Source organism: Dipodomys merriami, unplaced genomic scaffold (genome assembly GCF_024711535.1).
Source record: "Dipodomys merriami isolate MVZ:Mamm:240054 unplaced genomic scaffold, mDipMer1.0.p SCAF_15, whole genome shotgun sequence".
Classification (NCBI taxonomy): domain Eukaryota; kingdom Metazoa; phylum Chordata; class Mammalia; order Rodentia; family Heteromyidae; genus Dipodomys; species Dipodomys merriami.
Window position 1 is genome coordinate 26030170 of NW_027202826.1, and position 15207 is coordinate 26045376.

At 40.9% G+C, this 15207-nt stretch overlaps 1 protein-coding gene across 1 annotated transcript in view; it reads left to right on the forward strand.

Annotated features, from left to right (window-relative positions):
• Positions 1–5313: 5313 nt before the first annotated feature.
• The window catches only part of Fam241a (family with sequence similarity 241 member A), a 33219-nt gene continuing 23325 nt past the window's right edge, over positions 5314–15207 (forward strand). Inside the window, exon 1 of the mRNA XM_070022466.1 lies at positions 5314–5611. Coding sequence (XP_069878567.1) covers positions 5444–5611 — 168 coding nt within the window. The 5' untranslated portion in view covers positions 5314–5443. The remainder of the gene's footprint in view (positions 5612–15207) is intronic.

Consider the following 15207-nt stretch of genomic DNA (forward strand, 5'->3'; position numbering starts at 1 on the left):
GGGGAAAAACAATAAGAACAATGCCAAAAGAACAAAACAAACACACAAAAAACAGAAGCCCCATCTCAATATAAAAAGCTGGGTGTAATGTTATGCATGTATCATCTCAGCTTCAGTGGAAAACATAAACAGAAGATTGTGGTCCAGGTTGTTCAAGGCCAAAGGTAATATAGGTTGTTCTAGACCAAAGGTAATATACCATGTAAACAATAACCTTAGCAAAAAGGCCTAGCAGTATGTCTCAAACAGAGTGTCTGCCTAGCAAAACACAAAGTTAAAATCCAAGTACCACCAGAAACAAGTAAGTATCTCACACTGATAGAAAACGTTCATCTTAATGGTTTTAAGGCCTTATATATTTCAGTAGATATACCACAGTTTACTGGACCACTTCCCTAGAAGAGGAGTTTTAGACAAGTTTTAGCTTTCCATGATAGCTCTGCCTTGAACAACAAAAGCATTTTCCCCCTTTCAAAAAGTATCTTATTTTTAGAAGGTGAGGGTGTGGCTCAAGTGGTAGAGTACCTGTCTGGCAAGTACAAGTCCCTGAATTCAGACCCCAGTACCATCAAAAAATTGATTTTTGATGGACAAATAATAATTATATGTATATATGAAGTAATATGAGCTTTGATATATACACTTTGTAGGATGGTTAGGGCCAGCTAATTATATAGCTGTATTTATCATTATTTTATCATGAGAACTTTTTAAGTCTCTTTTGGAAATTCTAAAGTATACAGCAGGGTGTTATTAATAATGAACTGTATAAGACATCTGGAAACTTTATTCCTCCTGTCCAAATGAAACTTTGTACTCTTTCACGAATCTTTCCCCATAGCCCAGTCCACACCCTTTCGAATTATTTCCTAGTTCTAAGGTGAATGAGCCAAAGGTTATGGATAGCTGTACTGTTCAGTCCATTTACAGAGCTTCAAATGATTTCCCTAAAGTATTATTTATATTGATTTCACTAGATTTTTTAAATGCTGACATTTATTAAATGATAATTTGTAATTGTTTACATTTTAATACTGTGTGTGTGAGAGAGGGAAAGAGAGAGAGAAGAGAGAGAGAGAGAGAAAGAGAGAGAGAGAGAGAGAGAGAGAGAGAGAGAAATGGAACTTGAACTCAGGCCTGGGCACTGTCCCTTAGCATTTTTGCTCAAGGCTGAGGCTCTACTACTTAAGCTACGGCTCCATTCTGGCTTTCTGGTGGTTAATTGGAGGCGAGTCTCACAAACTTGTCCTGCCGGGGCTGGCTTTGAACCTCAGTCCTCAGATCTCAGCCTCCTGACTAGCTTGGATTACAGGAATGAGCTACTAGTAACTTTCTTATTTTCAATACTTAAAAAAGTGATACTAATCCTATCAAAGGGGAGAACTCAGCAGTCACAGCAAAAATAAAAATAAAAAAGGGAGGCAGGGGATAAAAGAGAAGATGGAGATTAATTCAAAAATCAGAAGTGACTCTCAGGAAAGTTAGAGAAGAGTCAGAGGGCATTGGCTCAGCAGTTCCCTGACACCATTTCCCTTGTACCGCAAAACCTTAAAGGAAGCAAGAGTTCGCCAGTGAATTCTCTTTCCATTAAATTTATAGAACTATAAATTTATAGAACTGTAGCATTTCCCAGAATTTCAGTTAAGATTTCAAATGCTTCGAAAATATACTCCCATGCTGAAGACTTTGATAGGTAATGAGAAAGGCAAAAATTAAATTGTAGAAAATACATAATAAAATAACTTTGGAGTATGTCAAAGAAATCAAATGGCAAAATGAATTGTGATGTTGTTTCTACAAATAATTAGCTCCCCCCACCACATCCCAAACATCAATTGTGTCCAATGATCAATTGTGTCCAAGCCACTCTGACTTGCACATTTTTCTCTCTGGAAAGATGAACAAATGAAGTGTCTTTTGGTTTATTTTAATGACATTAAAAATAAGTCAAAGCATGAAAATGGGAGATTCCAAGTTCTTGTTCTCACAGCAACTGCACAAATGACATGTGAATGACCCAGGCCATTTCTTAGACTAGCACCCGTTTCTTGCTACACTCTAAATTCCCAGGGAAACACAGGTAAACAAGTTAACAAAACTCCAGCTAAACTTCATACAATTGAAGATAATGTGCTATAGTTGCCTAGGTAATAATAACCTTACATTTCCCATGGGAAACTGGCTGGTAGCTTTATGCTATTCATAGCGTGCAGTGCAGCAACAGAGTGGAAACAACCCACTCTTCTCTAAAGATATGTTTGAAAGTGTATGCTCTGGGATGCAATGTGAATAATGTTTCTGTGTATGGTGCTATTATTAGATTCGTACAAAGAGGTGACTCTCCAGATCTCCAGGCGGAAAAATAAAATATGGAACAAGAGAATATCTCCTCCAAAAGGAACCCTGGGAAAGTAGACAATATTAAGAAAATGAAAGATTCTGACTTCAGTCATAAGTGAGGATCAGAAGGTTCTGGTCACTGAGATTTAAAAAAAAAGAATCTTGGCTTTTGCCAAGAGAAGCAGTCTACAATTAGGAGATGAAAATGGAAGTTTCATGAGAATAGAGATATAATACTGGAGCCTAATGGCTAGTAGTCCTTGGGAAATAAACACCTGCTGAAACATTGAATGAATACACTTCTCAAAGAATCGAGAAGTCTGAGTTAACCAAAGATGGGACAATATATTCTAGACTACAGGACTTGAGTAAGACATCCCCTAAGCCAAATAAGCCAACCTCTGTATTTCTTTTCATCCTGTGCCTCTTGACCACCCATATTCATTGCTGCACTATTCACTGTAGCTAAGTTATGGAAATAGTCCAGATGCCCACCAGTGGATAAATACTTCAAGAAATGGTGATAGTAATATATAATGGAATCATATAGTATATGATATATTATATCATGTATTATATATAATGGAATTTTACTCATGTATTAGGAGGAACAGTATGTCATTTGTAGGGAAATGGATGGACCTAGAAAAATTTATGCTGAGTAACTCAGGCTCAGAGAGAAAATGGGTATATTTCTTTTGTCATATGTGGGGGATAGTTATCAGTTGTGAACATATATAAAAGCATATATGGGTCATATGTGTATATTATGTACACAACAAAAATTGACCTAGTGTGGTAGACGCTGGGGAAGATTCCAATGGGTAACTCCTTTGAACATCTAACTTAGAGTTGAAGAAAATACCAAGAAACTGAAAAATGTTCTGTCAGAGGGATGAAGGCAAGGGGAGGAAGGACAGACAAATGGAGTCATAATATTCAGTGTACAAATGTGAACCAGGAAATGGAAGCAGGAAACCTGTGGTGATAGAGGAGGTTGGGAGAGAACCGGGGGAATGATGGGAGGGGTGACATTATCATTGTACTCATAAACTGATATGTTGCTCCTAAACCCCATTGGACAGCTAAAGACAATAGAAGAATAAATCCGTTTGAGTCCTCATGTGTGAAAGGAGTTTCTGTTCATCCCTTAGGGGTGCATCCCCATTTGACTTGCAAAGTTAGAGGATACTGGGCCAAGAGGAAGGACATCCATATGTTAAGGCCCTCGTTTGACAGTAAAGGAGGAAGGTTCATACTATAAGTAATCCTAAAGTTTTATTTTTTTAAAAAATGCAGTCACTTTTTTTTTATAAGAAATCATAGCCAAACCAAAATTTCGAACAGGAAAGTAATGCCATTAGAAGAAAGGAACAAGGCCCATCAGAGAGATTTCCAGGTTCCCATGGCGACATTGGTTTCTAATTATACATCTATAAAAGTCAATACTGTCCTCAAGGGTTTTAAAGGCTTTTGAGAAAGGAATTAAACCATATTCATTTTGTTCTTCCCATTTGTGATATCCAAAAGCATGTTTTTCTACTTGTTAGGGAAACTGAATGTGCAGGAGAAACAATTCCTATTTTTTTTGAGATTATATGTGAGAGATTCTGTGTGTATAAGAAATAGGCTAGGTGTCCATTCCACACTGGGGTAGACTGTGTGTGCAAATGACCACCTGTATGTGATGTCATGTGTGTGTGTACAGGAGAAGCAGTGTGCTTGAGAGGCTTGTGGGGAAAAAGACAACTGTCATCTGACTACCAAGAAACAGGACGCATATCGTTAAAGACATCCTGTGAGTTCCTGCCTCATTTAATTCCTTCCTTCTCTGGGCCTGAAAACATTTTAGTAGATCTCATATCATACTCATGTATCTTTTTGCCTTCCACTGGCAGATAACCCTATTTTTATTAATACACTCATTTTCCCAATGTAAGGGATAAAACACAAAAGCTTGCTAATTATTATTTTTTTAATTGGAAAGTCCTTTAACAAAATGGATAAGAATAGCGAGAAGAAAGGATTACAAGGATTACCAGTCACTGAGACATTTCATCTATAGAAATATACACAAAGGTAGACACATCACTAAATGATCCCAAAGCTACAACAACGGGTACACTCCAACAGATACTCAAGAGAGAAAGAGACACCTCCCTTCAGAGAAATATGAGGCGAGAATTTGGAAGGAGTGGGAGAAAAGAGGCAGGAAAATGCGAAGGCTGGACAGCTATGCTGAAGAACAGACCATCCTCAACACACTCAGGCACGCCCCAGCAGCGACCAGAACGTGTATGTGTGTGTGTGTGTGTGTGTGTGTGTGTGTGTGTTCCTGTCTTTCACACACCCCTCACCTGTCCCTCACAAAATATCTCTAACTTACACAGATTCTTTCACACACAACTCTCACACTTTGCTTCTCACGCTTTCACTCCGTTGCTCATTCTCGTACCTACTTTTTCTCACAATCCTATCTTGACAAAAGCACATACATTCTTCACACAACGTATGTAGACACGTGTCTCACAAGTGCACAACTACAGACTCCCATATGCATGTTCTAATATTCTCTCAGACACACAACACAATCGCTCTCAAGTTCCCAGTCTTTCCTATACTCTCTCCCATAGTGTTTGGCACAATCTTTATTACGTAAACTCTCAGTCCTCAGTCCATAGACAGACAGACAGACAGACAGACAGACAGACAGACAGACAGACAGACAGACAGACAGACACAGACACACACACACACACACACACACACACACACACACACACACACACACTCACCCCTTATTGGCCCTTATCTTCCGGCCCCGCCCCTTGGCGTCTCCGCCCGGTGGCCCCACCCCCTCGGACCACGCCCCCTCACTCCCCACGGCCCAGCCCTTTTCGAGGCCCCGCCCCGCGTGGCCCCGCCCCGAGGGCGGGGCGAGCGGCTCACAGGAGCGGCCGGGCGGCTCCCACACTTGGCGCGCCGGGGCCGGCGGGGCGCTGCGGCGGAGGCTCCTGTCAGCCGCGGCGGGCGCTGCGCTCCGACTGGGGCGGCTGCCGGGCGTCTCGCGGTGTGGCCCAACGGGCCGCGGGAGTTGGCGAGGATGTGCTCGGCCGGGGAGCTGCTGCGGGGCGGCGGCGGCGGCGGCGACGAGGATCGCGACGAGGACGGCGAGGCGCCGGCGGAGCGGGCGGCGGCGGCGGCGGGGACGGAGCGGGAGCCCGGGGCGAGCCCGCGGCGGCGCGGGCCGCCGCTGGAGGGCAGCGAGCAGGTGAGCGCGGACCGGCGGGGCGGAGGGAGGCGGCTGGGCCCCCCCGGCGTTCCGGAAAGCCGCTCGAGCAGCGGTTGGACGGCGCTGCCGGCGGGCGGGGCCGCGGGGTCCCGGGGCTGAGCCGTCCCCGACGGGGCGGCCGGGCAGGTGGGCTCGCTGGGAACGCCCGCGCCAACCGCCCCTTCCCCGGAGCCTTCCTCACCTGGAAACGCTTTCCAGTAACTTGCCCCCCCCCCCCGCCCTCCGCCCCGCGTTTCCGGGCGCTCACCTGGAGTCCCCGCGCGGCGGGGCGCCCTCGCCTCCCCGGCCGGCCGGGCGGGCGGCGCGCGCGGAGGAGCCCGGAGCGGCCGGGACCGGGACTCTCCCCCCCCCCCCCCCCCCCCGTGCCAGTTCTTCGCACGACCCACAGATGGGAATCTAAACTTCATCCAAACCCAGAAGAAGAAGAAAAGAACAACACTGGGGCGTTGGGTTTGGTCCCCAGGGGAAAGAGTGCCCAGGGGGCTGCGGGGAGCTGCGTCCGATCTGATTAAATAAAGGGAGTGAATGGACATCAGAAGAGGCAGGCAGTTTAAAAAATTGGTTTTACCTGGGGGTGAACCCACCAACACAGTGATAAGACCTTCCAAACCATCCACCACCCGAGCGAGTCTTTCACATCCACACCAAGGCCCAAGAATCTTATCTCAAGGATCTTTGGGATCATCAGTATTGGTATCTGTTACCCGGTTCCTCTCCACGTTTCCTTTTTGGTCACATTTCTCAAACTCCAGTATCATCACAAAATAGGTTTGGAAACTATAACTTTATCTTATCATCACAAAATAGGTTTGGAAACTATAACTTTATCTTATCATCACAAAATAGGTTTGGAAACTATAACTTTATTTTATCATCACAAAATAGGTTTGGAAACTATAACTTTATCTTGTTTTAACATCTAGTGTACACAAAATATGCCTTAGCAGAGGTGATCGCTATGAGGATCATAGGAGGAGATGGTAACTGACTGAGAGCTAGGAGATCTTCCTGTTTCCCTTCCTCGGTGGTTTTCCTGGGTTAACTTACCAGCATGACTCAGTAAAGTTGTTTCCTCTTCCTTGCTCAACTGGAAGTGGAGAAAACAGCTGCAAGAACTCCCTTGGGGGTGACAGGTGCATCAGAACTTAAGTTTCCCACGCGAATTTTCAAATAATGGTAAAAGCATATGTAAGATACTTGTATTAGGTTGGCGTGCGTTTCATCGATACTGTAATGTAGATAGACCTTATCAAAAACTCTGGTCTTAACCAAAATTGGTAAGGGTATAAGTAAAATAGATGCGACAGAAAGCTAGGAAACATTCCCTGTCACCTGCTTCCCTCGTGAAATGTCATTTCGTTTTCCTATACTCCCTTGAAGGTGTTATTTTTATTTTATTTTAAACCTCATGGTTTATCCACTCTGATTTCACATACACAATAATTGAAAATCACACCCTACATCGCATTTCATCTTACATCAGCACCAAGAGGCCAAAAAGAAGCAAAAGTAAATAATTATCCAACCCAATCTACTGATGTTAGAAGCAAGCTTTTGTGATAAATCGTTTCTTGGTAATATCACAAAGCCTTGTTTTACTAGCGATTTTAATGCCTGCAAATGAAGTTTAAGATTTCTATGTACTGCCATGTAATGGTGAGAATAATTTTGTCAATTTAAAGATAATTTGAAGGAAAAATATATTCTAAGGACTCATTTTAGTTTTTATGAAGTGATGTTTTATTCCCTCTTTTTTTTGTTCACTTTGTTTTTGTTGCAGGGACAGTGTGGACTCCAAATTATAAATGGAGTAAGTTGTACAACTTGTAATTGATAGCACTTTTTTGTTTTGTTTTGAGATAGGGTCTTAACATACAATGTATCCCTGTTTGGCCTTGAGATCCTCCTCCTTTAGCTTCATGAGCCCTGGGATTACAGGAGTGCACTCTTTCGCCTAGCTACAGTGAACTTTTCCATGAAAACAATTACACAGGACCAAAGCTAATTAGCTGCTGTCCTTTCTGCTTACCATGCTCACTCAGAGTTCCAGAAGCTTAGCAGCCTGGTGGATATTAAGAGGAAATTGAAGTCAGCAGCCAGCAGATGCCTTCTTATCTCCATCAGGGTGAGATGGTGTGTTGTAAAGGCAGCTCACTTGTGTTCCCCAGCTCCCCATCAGCTGCTCAGTTTTCTGTTATTGCTCCCCTTTCTGTTTCTGTTTACTTCAGTTCCCTTTTTGATAAGAAGCAAGTTTCTTCTGTGAGCTGTTTTCCCAGCGAAAGCCTTCTCCATATACAGCCTTTTCTTCATTCATTGTTTTTCCTTTCCATTTCTGACTGAAAGATATTCCTTTTCCTCAACTTAGAAGACTTCTGCCAAAGTGTATCCTTTTAACATCTGTCTTTGGCTGATTGTTATTAAAATACTAGATCAAAATGTATTTCATGTAATACTGAAATCTGATATTGATACCAATGTATTGGTTACCATTTATCCTTACGTCCTTTTTTTTTTTTTTTTTTTGTCGGTAATGGGGCTTGAACTCTGGCCTGAGCACTGTCAGCTCATGAGCCACAGCGCCACTTCGGTTTTTCTGGTGGCTTATTGGAAATAAGAGTTTCATGGCTTTTCCTGCTGGGCTGGCTTTGAACCATGATCCTTAGATTTCAGCCTTCTGAGTAGCTAGGATTAGAGGAGTAAGCCACTGGACCCGGCTTACCTAGTTCTTTTGTAAAAGCTAAGTAAGTTTCCTCTATCCTTAGGACTTAAATCTTTGCAGGTAGGATGATTAGCAAAGGAGGTCTGATTAAAACTAAATATCATAACAAAGAAAACCTTAGAGAAAGGTTTAAAGTAGGCACCTAGGAGAAATAAGGAAGGAGGATATCCAAGGGCCTGAAGGGATCAGAAATAGCTGTTCACAGATATGTTGAAAATTGTGTGCGTAAGTGATGATTCCATTGTGTTCTTAACAGTGAGGGTGGCTTTACGGAAACCAGTCTGTGACCTTCTGCGTAGCTGGAAGACTAAACATCTTCTGACTTTTATTTTGTATTTGTAATGTCAGTGGCATCACAGCCTGAATGACTGAAGATGGACCTCCTCACCCAAAGCAGGGGCCGGTCCCATGGTGCCTGTGGTGACTTCCCATCGTTAACTCTTGATCTCAGAGTCTGATTTATAAAAGTCATGTGACCTCTAATCCTGGCTGAGATCTGAGTATCATAGTTCAAAGCTAGCCTCAGCATGGAAGTCAGTGAGACTTTCATCTCCAAATAATCACGGAAAAGCCAGAAGTGGAGCTGTGACTGAAGTGGTAAAGCTTTAGCCATGAGCACAAAAGCTCAGGGACAATGCCTAGGCCCTGAATTCAGGCCCTAAAACCTGCACATACATACACACATTATACATGTGTGTATGTGTGTGTGTACCCGTATGCGCGCACACATATCTATATGGTGGCTAATATTTCATTCCCCTAATAGTGCACATTTTAAATCATTTCAAACTTTCTTTCATAAGTAATGCTGTATGAAAAAAAAAATCTTTGCTTGTAAATCCTCACAATTCTGCCTTGAAACAAACTCTTAGGCATGGAAGAGCTAGATTAGTGAGACAAACTCCTTGAAGCCTCTAAAAACATCACAAAGAAGTTCATTCACTCAAGAAAGGTTGTTTTTTCCTTCATGCGATTGTTTCTAACACATTGATAAGATTATTTCTTTGTTGCTTTGTATATCCTTCCCCCACCGTATAACCCCTGCTCTCACTGTATTTGATGTTGGCATAATTTGTGGAGGGGAAGGGCAAAAACAAATCGTTTAAATAGAGATAGAGGTGGACCTATTGCAACAATGACATGTACAAGTCGTTATGTCAAAAAACCTTACAACTTTGGGTGGGGAGAAAGAGATGGGAAGGGGAAACAAAGGAGGAGGCAACAATGCTTGATAAGAAATGTACTCGTTATCTTGCCCATGTAATTGTAACCCCTCTGTACGGTATTTTCTCAAAAATAAATAAATAAATAAAAGGTTGTACCCAAGTGCATGAGGAGAGTGCTGATTTAGTCATCTGGCCAGCAGGGAACACTATCAATAAGACTGCCATGTTAGGATGTAAAAATTATATATATTATATATATTCATACTTAAATATTTTTGTCTAGAAATTATAGTATAATTAACTAAATAAATGGCTATATTTCGTGTAAATACATTTATGGTTTTGTTTGCTATTCTATATATCATATCTCTTTGAAATGATTTTATGTACTGTTTGGGCTATTGTGCTTTTTTTCCCTGATCATTGAATAATCCACTTTCTACTTTCTTTTACAATCCTATAAATTTATAAATCTTGTATATTTTCATATAGACATAAGGGAACAGTTTTGTTTATAAGTCTATAGTAAGCTTTTATATTATTGATACTATGGAAGGCATTCGTCCCATACATTTTCTTGCTGCTAGTTTCCAGCTATTGACTTATATATTTATCGGGGTTTTTTTTTTATTTGTTTTTTGGTCAGTTTTGGGGCCTGAACTCTGGGCTTGGGTCCCTCAGCTCTTCAGCTCAAGACTAGGGCTCTACTACTTGAGCCACAGCGCCACTTTCAGCTTTTTCTGCTTATGTGGTGCTGAGGAATCGAACCCAGGGCCTCATGTATGCAAGGCAAGCACTCTACCACTGAGCCACCTTGCTATCCCAATATATATTTAGTTTTTAACTTTATACCTTTCTGAATTCTAATACTAATAAATACTATTATCTTAGTCTCGACTCTTGCTTACGCTAAAGATATAATCCTCCACTCTTTGGGTGAGATACATTTTATTTCCTTTCAATGATACCATAGCTCTCTGTTTTATAGTTTGAAATGCCTGGAATAATTAAGGAAATAACTGAAGGAATTTCTATAACAGTGTTTATCAGAGTTTTTATGAAATGATCAGTTAGAAAAGATGAAGACAGGGCTGGGAAGATGGCTCAGTGGTAATGCTTGTCTCATATGCATGAGTTTCGGGTTTGATTCCTCAGCATCACGTAAACAGAAAAAGCCAGAAATGGTGCTGTGCCTAAAGTGGTAGAGTGCTAGCTTTGAACGGAAGAGCTGAGAGACAGCACCCAGGCCCAGAGTTCAATCCCCATGACCGACAGAAAAAAAAAAGAAGAAAGAAAGAAAGAAGGAAATAGTTTGTGTGTCTTTTTTGATTATTATTGGAAATATGTGGAGAAATCTGTGTTTGCACTTAGGGTAACTATAGGTGAATTAATTAGCCCTCCTCTGTGGGCTTCAGTTTCTTCATTAGATTATGATTCCCACCATTCTGCCTAATAGCAGTCATCATTATATCAACCTCAGGAGATTACTGGAGGGATCACATGAGTTAACACTATACAAAAAGTGCAATTAAAGCCATCCCTGGCACATAGCAGCTTGCAAGTGTTAACTGTTGGATGTAATTTTCAACCAGAACCTTAATCGAAAATAAATCCAACACAGGTAGTGTTTAAGATTTTCAGCCTTTACAGTTAGAAACCCAGAAAGGGGCCCCAAGAGGAAGGCATTACAAAACAGTGCTTCCTTAACTTGGATGTTTGTAAATATAATTTCTCATTAAATAGATATTTTGATGCAGTTGGTCTGAGGTAAGAGCTGAAAATTTGCATCTCTCCCAGACTCTCAGCTAATGTCTATGCTGTGCCCACAGACCATACTTTGGCAGATAAGCAAACCATCCACAATATTCATGATACTTGTATTTCAACATGGTAGCAAAAGTAGATATATCTGAATATTATTTAAGTATTTTTAGAAGTATTTGGACTCTTTGGAAGATATAAGCCACCCCACCAAGTGATCAAGACTTAATTAGGACCAGCTGACCCTGCTGTTTTTCATTTTTTATCAGTATCTAAAGTAGAACCTTTAAATCAGTAGTTCTCAACTGAGGGTAATTTTGCCTCAGAAGACTGACAAAGGTAATTTCTAATTGTTCAGAGTAGCAGGATACTACTGGAATCCAATAGTAAGGGGGCTAGGATACTAGAAAATATTCCATAATGCACAAAATAATCCCCTACACAAAGTATTGCTCAGCCCAAAATGTCAATGACGTCAATCCTATCTAAAAAGCTTGATGAAACTGGCCACTAGTGGCTCATGCCTGTAATCCTACCTACTCAAGAGGCTGAGATCTGAGATATATTTACTGAAATCACAGAGAGAATGGGAAATAAATGGAGTAATTTTGTTTGTTGGTTGGTTGGTCGTGGGACCTGAACTCTGGGCCTGGGCAATGTCCCTGAGCTCTTCAGCTCAAGGCTAGCGCTCTACCACTTGAGCCACAGCCCCACTTCCAGTTTTCTGGTGGTTTATTGGAGATAAGAGTCTCACGGCCTTTCCTGCCCAGGCTGGCTTTGAACCTTGATCCTCGACTCTCAGCTGCCTGAGTAGCTAGGATTACAGATGTGAGCCACCGTACCCGGCTGGAATAATTTTTTTTAAGCTGGAGTACTATTAACCAAAGACGTAGGTACAATTTGTTACCTGCCTAAGAGTAATGAATAACTTTATCTTATTCTAGTGCTGGTGGCACATACCTTTAATCCTTGGTACTTGTGAGACTGAGTTCTGAGGGTAGAAGTTTAGAGCTGCCTCAGGCAGGAAAGACTGTGAGACTTTTATCTCCAATCACCTACCAAGAAAGCTGAAAGCGAAGCTGTGGCTGAAATGGTAGTAAGGTAGTCTTGAGCAAAAAGATCAGGTCAGTGCCAAAGGCCCTGAGTCAAGCCTTAGGATCAGCACACAGAAACAACAACAACAACAAAACACATAATGATTAAATTGTTTCAGGTTGTCCAAAAGGTGATCAAAATTATTTAGAATCTGCATTTCAAGTGGGTAGTATTCCTTTTCTTTGTGTTTCTTTCCTATGCAACTTACTTAATTTGCTCATCTTTAAATTCCTTTTCTGCTTCTTTCCTACCACCCTTCTCCTTTCTATTCATGTTCAGGCTCATTTTCCAATTGTGCTTCTTCCCTAATCATCTGCCACCTTCTTCTTCATCTTTTTTTTTTTTTTTTACTTTCTCTTCTCCTACATCTTCCTCTTTGTAGGTGAACATTATGAAAAATTAAGGTGTTGTGGCAGTATAACTGAGTTTAAATCCTGGCTTTCCTACATTTTTAGCCTGATCCTGATTCTTAATCCCTCAGAGACTCAATTTCCTCATTTGTAATAGGAATGGTAATGTGCCGGTGTTTGTATAGAAGATGCCTAGCATATAGTAGGCTCTCGCTAAATATTAGCTCCTTATTTCTTCCTTACCTTCTCCTCACCTTTTCCTCTAATTAACGTACCATGATAACTATCTACATAAGTAGAAACTGTATTATTTATTTGCACCTCTTAAGCCTCAGCTTCTATCTTCTCTGGCCTTAAGTCTTATCTTGCATAGGGGATACCGGTCCTCAAAAAACTACCAGTTATGCTTTGATTCATCAAGTGTGTGTGTGTGTGTGTGTGTGTGTGTGTGTGTGTGTGTGTGTGTGTGTGTGTGTTTGATAAGACATTTGAAAAGTAGTTTCATTTGAGCAATTGAATCTACAGTTATTGATGCAGAAATGTTTTCTGTTCTCTGATTTATTTTTCTCATAGTCAGTGTTCCTCTCCACCCTCATGTACCTTATTATTGGCAAATGTGCCTAACCTTGGCATGGAAAGAGGAAAAGACCAATCCAATTTGTTGCTGTTTTCTTACAGCAACAGAGTTCAGATCTAGAAGAAATCAGGATGTAAATGTTTTGAACTTCATGGAAAGTAAGGGATACAATTATTAATAATAGCTAAGCATAGTGTGATTAAATTTAAACATAATGTTATTAAAATTAAATGCTCACTTGTGGTTGTTACTAGATTTCCTTGATGCAAATTTTGTATTATGTGTGATTGAAATTTGTTCATTCTTCCAATTAATCAGAAAGTTTTTTTTGTTTTTGCCAGTCCTGGGGCTTGAATCTGTCCCTCAGCCTCTTCCACTCGAGCTGCACAGCACCATTTCCAGCTTTTTTGAGTAGTTTGTTGGAGATGAAAGTCTCACTGACTTTCTGCCTGGACTGGCCACAACTGAGATCCTCAGATCTCAGCCTCCTGAATAGCTAGGATTGCAGCTGTGAGCCACCAGGGCCCTGCTTAGAAAATGGTTACTTTTTTTTATCCCCTTATCTTACTTGTATGTTCAATATAAAGAGGTAGAGAATTTAGTATGACACCTTGTGCACTGCAAATTTCATAAGCCTGACTGATTAAGAATCCCTTATTATATAGCTTTAAGAAGTAATAACCAATAGCAGAAGGTAAGTTTTAACTACTGTAAATGGAGAATTATACAAGAAAGCTATTTTTGATGTTAGGCTTTGTTGACTTAAAATAGACTCATCTTCTAGAAACATCCAGCATACAAAGTAGTTAGCAGTATTACCAGATATGTTTTTTTGGTTTTTGTTTGTTTGTTTGTTTTGTCCATTGTAGGACTTGAACTCTGGGCCTGGGCACTGTCCTGGAGCTCTTCAGCTCAAGGCTAGCACTCTATCACTTGAGCCACAGCGCCACTTCAGGTTTTCTGGTATTTAATTGGAGATAAGAGTCTCATAGACTTTTCCTGCCAAGCTGGCTTTGAACTGCGATCCTCAGATCTCAGCCTCCTGAGTAGCTAGGATTACAGGTGTGAGCCACCAGCACCTGGCTGTTTTTGTTCTTTTTTCAAAAATTTTATGAAAAGTACTAAATGCACAAATGTCTAGTCAACACTTTGAATTAAGAAGGTGGCTGAAATCAGTCATATTCTCTGCTTTCTGACCCACTGTCATCTACCAGGAGGTCAAGTAAAGCCCTTGTCTCTTTTAATTTCATTATCTTTTAACTCACCACTGCTTTCTTTTTTGGGGGGTCCAGTTGTGGGGGTCTGAACTCTGGGCCTGGGCGCTGTCCCTTAGCTCTTCAGCTCAAGGCTAGCACTCTACCACTTAAGCCACAACGCCACTTCCGGCTTTTTTCTTTTTGTTTATGTGGTGCTGAGGAATCGAACCCAGGGCCTCATGCATGCAAGGCAAGCACTCTACCACTGAGCCACCTTCCCAGCCCAGTGTTCACATGTTTGATTGATAGCAGTTTAGTTTACAGCTATGCACTATGATTTTAAAAGCATTTAAATAGTCAAAGTTTAAGTGAAAGATAAATAAAAGCTTTAATATATAAGATTACTCAAAATCTGGTTGGTAGTCTCATTGATTTGTATCCTTCCTCTCAAAACTTTCTTTTTCTTTATTAGTTCTTTACAGTTTGGTGAGAGATAAGTATAAAAAAATGCCATAGTTGCATTTAATAATAAAAAACAAAGGATAAATTTGGTGGTAAATAATTTATAAATTATAGAATATATAATGTTGTGATTAGGTTAAGCCTTATATAATTAGCAAATATTTATGTGGTTCTGACCATTTCAGATTAGAGATTCTTAACCTGAGTCACAGCTGGTCAGTTTCATTGTTGAGATACAAACCATATTTA